The sequence below is a fragment of the Bison bison genome, unplaced genomic scaffold, assembly GCF_000754665.1.
Source record: "Bison bison bison isolate TAMUID 2011002044 unplaced genomic scaffold, Bison_UMD1.0 scf7180017864281, whole genome shotgun sequence".
NCBI lineage: Eukaryota > Metazoa > Chordata > Mammalia > Artiodactyla > Bovidae > Bison > Bison bison.
This window is the reverse complement of record NW_011494853.1, coordinates 864,405-876,973: the sequence shown is the minus strand read 5'-3', so window position 1 is coordinate 876,973 and position 12,569 is coordinate 864,405. Positions and strand designations below refer to the sequence as shown.

The window sequence follows — 12,569 nt, the reverse complement described above, 5'->3', positions numbered from 1 at the left end:
TGGCCACCTGATGTGAAGAACTGACTCACTGGAAAAGACCCTGATGCTGGGAAAGATTGAAGGCAGGAGGAGAAGGGGATGACAGAAGATGAGATGGTACTCCAAATAAACATCAAATTTGGGTTACAGGCCAAGAGAGCTTATGTCATACTGCTTATGTCAGCTTCAGGAAAATGTGGTAGATTTCCAAAATCTAGCCCCTGCTCATCACAACTAGAGAAAGCCCATCCTCAGCAGCAAAGACCCGGTGCAGCCAAAAATAAATAAATAATTTTTTTTTAATCTCTCAAAGTATGTAAAAAAAAATCAACAGTGATTGGCTTTAGAAGTATGGACTTCTAAACATAGAATAGATAGAAGTCTTTCACTTGTCATATTTTTCTCATATTATTGAACACAAAAATACTATTTTTATAACTTGGAGAAAAGTGGTAAAACAAAGGGGATAAAATCATTTTCATATTTTAGTTGATGCAAACAGAACTATTAATCATTAATATACAGCTAATTGTATATTCATTAAATTATTAACATAATTGTTCATTCATATTGACTTCTACTGATTGATCATAATAAATAATGGGCTGTAGTTAGTGTGATTCACTATTTAATAATTCATATAATTCATCCACTAGACAGTTTCTCTGTGGTTCAAAGCCATTTGCTGATAGCATACATTAAAAATGTGTATGTTTATAAAATAAATGTGTAAAAGTTGTAATCATTCTGTAATCTATATAACTGTTAAATGAAAAATCTGGAGGGAATTGACAATACATTCAAACAATAAAAAGTCCCTTTGAGAATAGGGATATTTTCTAACACATGGGAAGTCTGTGAGTCATTGGGTGTGGGGATTACCAGGTTTTATACATATATATATATAACAAATGTGAATTTAAATCAACTGAGACCAGTTAATCTTATTCTTAAGTAACAGAACATGACTATATCCAACTAATCTTCCAGAAACACACTGTATTCCAGTATCTAATTGAAATTATTTCTTCCAACATTCAAAGTCATTTTTCCCATTGAGAGAAATAGGTTATAATATTAATATAAAACAAAACTCACAAGTAATTTAGAACAGTAGAATTAAACTTCCTACTGAGCCTCCTCTAGAACCTCAGAACCTATGTTATGATGTAAGAAATTGAGATGAGTTTCAAAGTGCATAGTCATACTACACAAGGCTGTTCATCTGAGTTGAACCTGTAAAATAGCCTAGTGGCCATCACTTGATAAAAGGCATTAGAATTCCAAAGTAATAGACTGTTTAAGAGCTTCAAATGAAAGAGGAAGAAAAAGCATAAAAGGTGAAGAAAATTCACATGGCTAGGGTATAAATACATATACTACATGCCCAGCTCTGTGTCAAATGTGTCTCCTTTTCAGTTCAGTCCTGTCTGACTCTTTGCAACCCATAGAATGTAGCCTGCCAGGCTCCTCCATCCATGGGATTTTCCAGGCAAGAATACTGGAGTGGGTTGCCATTTCCTTCTCCAGGGGATCTTCCCAAACCAGGAATCGAACCCAGGTCTCCCTCACTGAAGGCAGACTCTTTACCATCTGAGCCACCAGGGAAGCCCTCTTTTCAGTTAACAAATGTGTAATAGTAAAGAAGCAGAGACATTACTTTGCCAACAAAGGTCTGTCTAGTCAAGGCCATGGTTTTTCCAGTGGTCATGTATGGATGTGAGTGTTGGACTGTGAAAAAAGCTGAGCGCCAAAGAATTTATGCTTTTCAACTGTGGTGTTGGAGAAGACTCTTGAGAGTCCCTTGGACTGCAAGGAGATTCAGCCAGTCCATTCTAAAGGAGATCAGCCCTGAGTGTTCTTTGGAAGGAATGATGCTAAAGCTGAAACTCCAGTACTTTGGCCACCTCATGCAAAGAGTTGACTCATTGGGAAAGACTCTGAGGGATTGGGAGGGATTGGGGGCAGGAGGAGAAGGGGACGACAGAGGATGAGATGGATGGATGGCATCACCGACTCGATGGACATGAGTTTGAGTGAACTCCGGGAGTTGGTGATGGACAGGGAGGCCTGGCGTGCTGTGATTCATGGGGTCACAAAGAGTCAGACACGACTGAGCAACTGAATTGAACTGAACTGAAAGATCAAAGTGGTTTGGAAGTGCACAGGTGAGCCCCACAGATGTCAAGGAAAAATTTAAGGATAAGTGAGATCTGGAAGAAAGCACAGCAATTTATCCACCAAAATATTAATAAAACAATAATTTTTAAGCCCATCATATCTCCACAAGTTCTGTCTGTTTTGTTGATGCTTAAAATGTCTTCATTTCCCCATTTCGTTGTTTCCTGGAGTGAGGAGACTGACTGTTGCCCAGTAAACTCCCTTGCCCTCCTTATGCAACAAAGGAAATCTTGACATAAACATACAGCCACAGAGCAAGTTAATTTTCTTATGTCTTAGGGTTGAGCTTCCTAAAACATAGATCAAGTATTCCTCCTTCATTTTCTTTGGCTCTTATCAACAAAGCACTCTTGGACCCAGAAACTAAGGACAGAGACAGGGAAGAGGAGAGGAGGAGGAAGAAAGAGACAGTGAGGAGGAGAGGAAAGGAAGAAAGAGAAAAGAGAAAGAATGAATTCATCCACATCACCAGCATCACAAACAGGTAAGATTTGCAACTATTCCTTTTCCTTCAATCTTCCCTAGTGGCTCAGTGGTAAAGAATCTGCCTGCCAATGCAGGAGTCACAGGAGACATGGGTTCAATCTCAGGGTTGGGAAGACTGGAGGAGGAAATGGCAACCCACTCCAGTATTCTTGCCTGGAAAATCCCATGGAGAGAGGAGCCTGGTGGGCTATGGTCCATGGGGTCACAAAGAGTAGGAGACGATTGAGTATGCATGCACTTTTCTTTCATAGATTTTTTCATGGAAGAGGTGATAAACATTCTGGGGACAGAACAATAAATTTAGGGATGAGTGAGGTCTGGAAGAAAGTGGAGAAATTTTGTCCATCAAAATAAAACAATATTTTTAAAGCCCTTCATATCTCTCCAAGGTCAGTTTGTTTTGCTGATACTTAAAATGTCATCATTTCTCCATTTTGTTGTCTCCTGGAGTGAGGAGACTGACTTGTTGCCCAGTAAATGCCAGTAGAGTAAGAGAGGAGAGACAGAGACAGAGAGTGAAAGAGGGGATGGTTAGAAGGCTAGATGTTCTTTCGGAAAGATTGCAGGAGATTGAGTTCAGGGAGAGCTACCAGACTACTACCTTTTCCATGGTTCGTTGTGTCCCATTGAGCAAGTCTCTGCTGCTGCTGCTAAGTCACGTTAGTCAGTTGTGTCCGACTCTGTGCGACCCCATAGACAGCAGCCCACCAGGCTCCCCCGTCCCCAGGATTCTCCAGGCAAGAACACTGGAGTGGGTGCAAGCCTCTGCAAGTCTCTGGAATTCACTCTGTGTGTGTGTAAATATGTGGAGGGGGGAGGAGGGGAACTACAAGGTCATCAAAGTTTTATCAGATTGATTTACAAAGTACCTAGAAAAGGAGACCCTGAAAGGAGGAGAGCAGTAGAGAGACAAGAAAAACTGGAAAGAGTGAGGAGGAGAAAGGGAGAGGGAAAGAGGGAAAATCTGGGAGAGTTGGAAAGGAAAAAAATTGCACATATGTCTGAGTCCTTGATTCAGACTCTTAAAAATAGCCATGCGCTCCTTCAGTGCTTCTCTAAGTGTGGTTCCCAGGCCAACAGCATTCTCAGCTCCTGGAAACTTGCGGATTCCATACCAGCTCTACTGAATTTTTAATTCTGGAGGTAGGACCCCATGATCTGTGTTTTAGCCAACCCTTCCAATGATCTTCATGCTTTCTGAAGTGTAAAAATTATTCAGTATAGGTAACACAAGTGGAAGGAAGTAAACAGGGTCAAACATGAATTTCTTTTATCTCTTTCATAGCTTTTTAGGGAAGATTGACTACATGTATGTCTTTCTTTCTACAGAGAGAAGATGCTTCTCTTCCCAGCTGTTCTCATGGGCCATTGCTGGCACCTCCATCCTGCTCCTGAGTGCCTGTTTTATCACCAAATGTGTTGGTGAGTTCTGAAGGTCACACTCACACTGCCTGGTGAACATTAGGAGTGAATTCTTCCTTGTTGACTGTGGGTTCTTTTCTCCCACAAAGGGTATTTCCATTTCCCTGGTGACTCAGATGGTAAAGAATCTGCCTGCGATGCAGATGTGGGTACTATCCCTGGGTGAGGAAGATCCCCTGGAGAGGGAACTGGCAACCCACTCCAGTATTCTTGCCTGGGAAATCCCATGGACAGAGGAGCCTGGCAGGTTACAGACCATGGGGTTGCAAAGAGTCGGACACGACTGAGTGACTAATGCTTTCCCCCATATTTATCGCCAGGTTACTCCTCAAGCCAGAAACCCCAACCAGCATAAAACTGGTACTAAGTTTCAGTGACCTGTGAAACATTCTTCATGGTACACAATTTTTATTTCCTTAGTGGCCCTGAGTTCACCCTCTCTGTAGTCTTGTCATTAGTGTAAACCTCTCTGAGATCCTAGCCAGAGGCACAGGAAGTCACTTCTTGGAAAGAAGGGTTAGAAGGTTCGACTTGGCAAAAGAGAGAGTCTTAGGCATTTTGTATTGTTTTTGTGGGGCCTTCCCTGGTGGCTCAGTGGTAAAGAATCTGCTGGCAATTCAGGAGACGTGGGTTGGATCCCTGCATCGGGAAAACCCTCTGGAGAATGGCTATCCACTCCAGTATTCTTGCCTGAAGAATCCCATGGACACAAGAGCCTGGCAGGCCACAGTCCATGGGGTTGCAAAAAGCTGGACATGACTTAGCAACTAAACAACAGCAACAAAAGAGAGTCCAAACACATTTATTATATATATATTTAACTCACTGTTGATTTTATTTTTCCAGATTATGCACACACTACTAGGAATACACCCTGGTAAAATATCCAAGCTGCTGAATTGAATTTGGCAATTTATATGATCAGTGGCCATTCCAATAATTCATTCATTTAACATTACTGAAACCAATCTTCTGCATTATCATCATCATGTTATTAACAAAATTCATTCAATAAATAGATAATTCATTTTCATCTTAGGCTAGGACTTATTGCTTAGGACTTACCAAGCATATTGTACTATTAGTAAGACAGCTATATTGAGATACATAATTCCTACAGGTAAATTCATATGAGTGTCTTTCTTTGGTAAGAAACTGGCTGAGAAGAATATTTTGTTTGTGGAATCAAGGAAAACATTAGCATTTCAAAAATATTTGTCTTTTAAAATGCATTCTACTGTGTAGGTGAGGGAAAAAGTTTTCTTCTACTCTACTGTCTCAGCTAGGGCTTTGTTACAAGAAAAAAAAAACACAAATGTGAGTTTTACATGACATCGCATCTGGTTTTTTTGGGTCTTTGAACCTGAAATAAAGTACATTTGTGTTCATAAATCAGGAAAAGCATGAAATGTGAATTCTCTCTTCTTTGACTAACCAAACCTCAGTTCCTATCCATGCTGAAGTAAAAGTAGATAGTAAGGAAATAATCATAACTACTGGTACTTTTATAACTATAAAAAATGTTAATGTATTTGTAAAAAATTTTAATTGGAGGATAATTGCTTTATAATGTTATATTGGTTTCTGCCATATAATAATGTGAATCAGCCATAAATATACATATGTCCCCTCCCTGTTGATCCTCCCTCCCACCCCATCCCACCCCTCTAGATTATCACGGAGCACTGAGTTGAACTCCCTGCATCATACAGCAAATTCCCACTAGCAAACTATTTTATGTATGGTAATGTATCTTTTCTCGATTCGTCCCACCCTCTCTCCTGGACTGTGCCCTCAAGCCTGTTCTCTGTGTCTGCGTCTCTATTCCTGCCCTGCAAATAGGTTCATCAGTGTCAGATAAAATGCACTTGTATTAAGGGTAATGAATATTAGCTGTGCCTCTTTCCCTTACAGTGACATATAGCATCTTTCAACTATGTGATGAGAAAAAGTTCCAGCCACCTGGGGATTCCATGGAACTCTCCTGCTATAATGATGGATCAGGTATGTGTGCTGTGCTTAGTCACTCAGTCAAGTCTGACTCTTTGTGACCCTATGTAGTCCACCAGGCTCTTCTGTCCATGGGGATTCTCCAGAATACTGGTGTGGGTTTCCATGCCCTCCTCCAGGGGATCTTCCCAACGCAGAGATCAAAGCCAGATCTCCCACACTGTAGGTGGATTATTTACCATCTGAGCCACCAGGGAAGCCCAATGGGTCAGGTATAATAGACCTCAAACTTGAACATCTAAATTTACATAGCAACATTTTCTGGCTTTATATTGATTTGGAGATAAGTAAAATAGTCAAGTTGGGTCCCGTTTTTCAAAAGCAAAATGCAAAATCTTGCCTGTACTGTCAGAGAATAATGAGAAGTTGGTAAGAGGACAAGAATAAAACTTTGGAAGTGCAATTTGTGTTCAAGCAGGAAACTTTGGGGATGTTATAGCAAACCTTTAGAATAAATGTGAGGCGTCTGGCTGAAGAGTCAATCTAGAAGTTGAAGGTGTTATTCCCAGAAGTGTACTTTTTATTTTCATCCATCACCTGCTTCCAAAATGAAGTGAAGGAGGAAAAAAATGTAGGAAGGAAATTTGAAAATATCTCAGAAATATGCTCCCTATACTCTTCCATATTGTCCTGGTCCAAGTCTTAGCAAAATGCTACTTGACAATAGAAAGTGACTTCCTTCTCTGAGCTATAATTTCCTCACCGTTAAATCAAGAGGAATTGGACTATTTATTTTTAATAAACTTCATAGACTGAAATTCTATAGTTCTAAGAACTGTAGGACAACTAGTTTGGAGATTCTGTTGAGGGTACATTGTTTGGAAAACGTGAGACACAGTTGCTTAGTGGTCACTCAGATAAAATACATAATTTTTCTCTGAACTTGGAAGTCTATGAACATATAATAGGGTCCCATGTCAATAGCATAACTAAGGAAGATTGTATATATCAGGGGTTCCCAATCTCTTTGGGGATAAGTAAAGTAATTGAGTTGAGTCCTGTTTTTCAAAAGTAAAATGCAAAATCTTGCCTGTCAGAGAATAATGAGAATTTGGTAAGAGGACAAGAATAAAACTTTAGAAGTGCAATTAGCATTCAAACAGGAAACTCTGGGGATGTTACAGCAAACCCTTAGAATAAATGTGTACCAGTCCAAAGACCGATACCTCCTGTCAGATCAACAGTGGCATTAGATTAGAAATAAAGTGTACAATATAAATGTAATGCACTTGAATCATCCTGAAACCAGCTCCCCCACTTAGTCCATGAAAAAATGGTCTTCCGCAAAACCTGTCCCTGGTGCCAAAAGGTTGGAGACTGCTTTTATACGGTTGTGTTATTATTTATTGGCACTGACATCTAGAAAGTAAGGATTAAGTCTTGAAAGACAAGAACATTGCTGTTTGTGTTTGTTGACTGAGGAATTCCCTAAAGTCTTGGATGGTAAGATGTGGAGCATGAACAAGGGGTTCCAAGGCTTCTGACTCAAAGTGAAGAACTTATCAGCTCAGAGGAAGGTTTCTATTATCTTACCTGGTTCATGTGGGACTCTCACAGAAACTTCTCTCCTTCCAGGTTCAGTCAAGAATTGCTGTCCACTGAAGTGGTTCCATTTTCAATCCAGCTGCTACTTATTTTCTCCTGACACCATGTCCTGGACAGCAAGTCTAAAAAACTGCTCGAGCATGGGTGCTCACCTGGTGGTTATCAACACGCAGGAGGAGCAGGTAGTTGAGTACAGCATCCTCCAGTGTAGTGAAACATCCTTCACAGGACCCATCTCTCTTTACCCCATACATGCTTGTGTATAGTATTTGACCCGCAATTTCCATGTGTCACATGAATTTACTGAAATACATGCTGTTCTTACCTTTTCTGTAAGCCATTACCAACTTTATTTTCTTTACTAGAAGAAACTAGGATAAAAAGAAATTTTCATGTTTAATTCCTTTATTAGTAAGGCAGGAAAAAAAGAGGATTGGGACTTCATGTTATTTATTATTTAGTAATCTGTAATTATTATTACCTAAAAGATGATGCTATGAAAGTGCTGCATTCAATATGCCAGCAAATTTGGAAAACTCAGCAGTGGCCACAGAACTGGAAAAGGTCAGTTTTCATTTCAGTCCCCAAAAAAGGCAGTGCCAAAGAATGCTCAAACTGCTGCACAATTGCACTCATCTCACATGCATGGCTCAGTTGGTAAAGAATCCACCTGCAATGAAGGAGACCCCAGTTCAATTCCTCGGTTAGGAAGATCCGCTGGAGAAGGGATAGGCTACCCTCTCCAGTATACTTGGGCTTCCCTTGTGGCCCAGCTGGTAAAGAATCCACCTGCAATGCGGGAAACCTGGGTTCCATCCCCAAGTTGGGAAGATCCCCTGGAGAAGGAAAAGGCTACACACTCCAGTATTCTGGCCTGGAGAATTCCATGGACTGTATTGTCCATGGGGGTCACAAAGAGTCGGACACAACTGAGCTACTTTCACTTTCATTTTCATTTTCAAAAGATGATGCTGTGAAAGTGCTGCACTCAATATGCCAGCAAATTTGGAAAGCTCAGCAGTGGCCCCAGCTATGGAAAAGGTCAGTTTTCATTCCAATCCCAAAGAAAGGCAACACCAAAGAATGCTCAAACTACTGCACAATTGCACTCATCTCACACACTAGTAAAATAATGCTCAAAATTTTCCAAGCCAGGCTTCAGCAATATGTAAACTGTGAACTTCCAGATGTTCAAGCTGGATTTAGAAAAGGCTGAGGAACCAGAGATCAAATTGCCAACACCCACTGGATCATTGAAAAAGCAAGAGAGTTCCAGGAAAACATCTATTTCTGCTTTCTTGACTGTGCCAAAGCCTTTGACTGTATGGATCACAATAAACTGTGGAAAATTCTGAAATAGATGGGAATTCCAGACCACCTGACCTGCCTCTTGAGAAACTTATATGCAGGTCAAGAAGCAACAGTTAGAACTGGAAATGGAACAACAGGCTGATTCCAAATAAGGAAAGGAGTGCGTCAAGGCTGTATATTGTTACCCTGCTTATTTAACTTATATGCAGAGTACATCATGAGAAACGCTGTGCTGGATGAAGCACAGGTTGGAGTGAAAATTGCCAGGAGAAATATCAATAACTTCATATATGCAGATGACACCACCCTTATGGCAGAAAGGGAAGAAGAACTAGAGTCTCTTGATGAAAATGAAAGAGGAGAGTGAAAAAGTTGGCTTAAAGCTCAACATTCAGAAAACTAAGACCATGGCATCTGGTCCCATCACTTCATGGCAAATAAATGGGGAAACAGTGGAAACAATGGCAGACTTTATTTTGGGGGGGCTCCAAAATCACTGCAATGGTGACTGCAGCCATGAATTTAAAGATGCTTACTACTTGGAAAGAAAGTTATGACCAACTTAGACAGCACATTAAAAAGCAGAGACGTTACTTTGCCAACAAAGGTCCATCCAGTCAAAGCTATGGTTTTTTAAATAGTCATGTATGGATGTGAGAGTTGGACTATAAAGAAAGCTGAGTGCCAAAGAATTAATGCTTTCAAACTGTGGTGTTGGAGAAGACTCTTGAGAGTCCCTTGGACTGCAAGGAGATCTAACCAGTCCATCATAAAGGAGATCAGTCCTGGCTGTTCATTGGTAGGACTGATGTTGAAGCTGAAACTCCATTATTTTGGCCACCTAATGCAAAGAGCTGACTCATTTGAAAAGACCCTGATGCTGGGAAAGATTGAGGGCAGGAGGAGAAGGGGATGACAGAGGGTGAGCTGGTTGGATGGCATCACTGACTCAATGGACATGAGTTTGAGTAAACTCCGGGAGTTGGTGATGGACAGGGAGGCCTGGCGTGCTGCAGTCCACAGGGTCACAAAAAGTCAGACATGACTGAGCAACTGAACTGAACTGAATTATTACTTTATTTATTCATTTTTAGTTTATATTTTATATATTTTATTTTAGTTTTATTCTTATTTTATTTTATTTATTTATTATTTTTATTGAAGCATAATTGCTCCACAATGTTCTGTTAGTTTCTGCTGTACAACCAGGTGAATCAGCTGTATGTATACATGTATCCCGTCCCTCTTGAACCTCCCTCCCACCCCATGCTCCACCCCTCTAGGTCATCACAGAGCACTGAGCTGAGCTCCCTGTGCTATATAGCAGCTTCCCACTAGCTATTTATTTTACACATGATAGGGTACATATGGGTACCTCATTTTAGAATGACCAGTGTTTTTAGAAACATGTGAAAGAAGGTAAGCAGAAATTGTCCATTATATTTAAGCTATGATTTATAATGTTTTGTGCTACCCGTAACTGTAGATAAACTTTGCATGAGTTATTGTGAACCTCCTTCTCTGTCAAAAGTTCCTTTTCACTGGCGTAATTTTATGGTATCTATGCTTTGCCAAAATAAATCCTCTATAATCTTATCATTTCAGGCCCATTTTTCTATTACCTCCAGTCCAAATCCTAGTTCTCTCTTAAAAACAATTACCTTCAATGTTTATTTGAAATTGGAATAACTGATCTCCTCATTTGCTGTGTGTATCTCCCATAGGAATTCCTTTACTACACAAAACCTAGAAAGAAAGAGTTTTATATTGGACTGACGGACCAGGTGACTGAGGGTCAGTGGCAATGGGTAGATGGTACACCTTTCACAAAGTCTCTGAGGTAATTTCCTTCTTGTAGTAGAACTATTTGTTGTTGTTTAGTTGCTCAGTTGTGTCCAACTCTTTTGAGACCCCATGGGCTGTAGCCTGCCAGGCTCCTCTGTTCATGGGATTTTCCAAGCAAGAATACTGGAGCAAGTTGACATTTCCTTCTTCAGGAGATCTTCCTGACCCAGGGATCGAAACTTGTGTCTCCTTCATTGGCAGGGGGAGCCACCTGGGAAGCCCAGTAGAACTATAACGCTAGCCCAAATTGTAAAGTTAGACCACTGTTGAGGAGAGTCCTCAGAACCTCCTTCTGGTCCAAGAGGTATATTCGTGTCCATTCTTGGTGATATTAAATGCAAACATAAAAAGAGCTGATATATAAGACAGAAAAGAGAAGCATAAGGATCTGCTGCCTCCATCTCCTAGAATTACCTCAGAAATAAAGGGGAAATAATAGATGAAATGAGAAGAGGCTTAAAACAGAACACTAGTTCATGGGAAATGCAAGGGAGACAAAGAGTGGAATTTGAAGTCTTGTGCCACCAAACTGTAGTCAATGAGACAAAAACAATGATTTAAGAAAGACAACAGATTCTTTTCTTAGAGCTTTGAATTTAAAAAAATTAATTATTTTTAGTTATACTGGGTCTTTGTTGCTTTGTGGGGGCTTTCTCTAGTTGCGGGGACTACTCTTCATTCCAGTGCATGGACTTCTCATTGTGGTGGCTTCTCTTGTTGAGGAGCACAGGCTCCAGAGTGCATGGACTTGGGTAGCTGCGGCCCACAGGCTGAGAAGTTGCGGCTCTTGAGCTCTAGAGGGCTTGGGCTCAGTAGTTGTGGTACACAGGCTTAGCTGCTCCGTAGCATGTAGGATCTTCCCAGATCATGGACTGGACCTGTGTCCCCTCCATTGGTAGGTGAATTCTTATCCACCGTGCCACAAGGGAAGTCTGAGACAACAGATTCCTATGGACTAAAAGTAGGATGTTCTGACCCTTTAAAACATTGTTCTGTGGACCCAGTGAAGTATGCACCTCAGTGAATACAAAACTCTATAGGATAAGGGGAGATAAACACGATGTGAGCTATGTGTGTGAAGGAAACAAATCCATCAGGATATCCCTCTTTCCCCTAACATCTCTGTTTTGGGTCTAAAGCCATGAGCAACCACAGCAGAATAGAAAGTCAGAAACATCCAGTTTAACTTCACTATTCACAAACTCTATGACTTAGAGAAATGGTTTAGCTCTTCTGAGATTCTTTTGCTTCATCATCAAAGTGGGGATTATAACACCTGTCTCGTAAAATTGTTGCAAAGTCAAACACGAATGTATTTTGCCTAGTTTATAGGGCTTCCCAGGTGGCGCTAATGGTAAAGAACCAACTTGCCCAATGCAGGAGAGGTAAGAGACATAGCTTCAGTCCCTGGGTTGGGAAGATACCCTGCAGCAGGAAATGGCAACCCACTCCAGTATTCTTGCCTGGAGAACGCCATGGACAGAGAAGCCTGGTGGGCTACATACAGTCCATAAGGTCACAAAGAGTCAGACATGAATAAAGCGACTTAGCATGCATGCATAGGTCACCTTGCCTCGTGTAAATCTCCCCTTTTGCTCTCTTTCAGCTTCTGGGATGCAGGGGAGCCCAACAACCTGGTTATTGTGGAGGACTGTGCCACCATAAGGGACTCCTCAAATCCAAGGCAAAACTGGAATGATGTGCCCTGTTTCTTCAATATGTTTCGGGTTTGTGAAATGCCAGAAAGAAAGATTTGAGAAAAGAAAAATCTTCAAGACACGAGGCACAAC

The 12,569-nt window shown here is 40.9% G+C and overlaps 1 protein-coding gene across 2 annotated transcripts in view; it reads left to right on the top strand.

Moving 5' to 3' along the window:
* The first annotated feature begins 2,343 nt into the window (after nucleotides 1–2,343).
* The window catches only part of CLEC4E (C-type lectin domain family 4, member E), a 10,466-nt gene continuing 240 nt past the window's right edge, over nucleotides 2,344–12,569 (top strand). Inside the window, exons 1-6 of one of the 2 annotated variants that reach the window (XM_010849372.1) lie at nucleotides 2,344–2,644; nucleotides 3,976–4,068; nucleotides 5,983–6,072; nucleotides 7,654–7,805; nucleotides 10,659–10,774; nucleotides 12,386–12,562. In XM_010849372.1, coding sequence (XP_010847674.1) covers nucleotides 2,611–2,644; nucleotides 3,976–4,068; nucleotides 5,983–6,072; nucleotides 7,654–7,805; nucleotides 10,659–10,774; nucleotides 12,386–12,536 — 636 coding nt within the window. In that variant the 5' untranslated portion in view covers nucleotides 2,344–2,610 and the 3' untranslated portion in view covers nucleotides 12,537–12,562. Of the gene's footprint in view, nucleotides 2,645–3,975; nucleotides 4,069–5,982; nucleotides 6,073–7,653; nucleotides 7,806–10,658; nucleotides 10,775–12,385 lie in introns of both variants that reach the window. The other variant, XM_010849371.1, reaches the window with a different exon arrangement.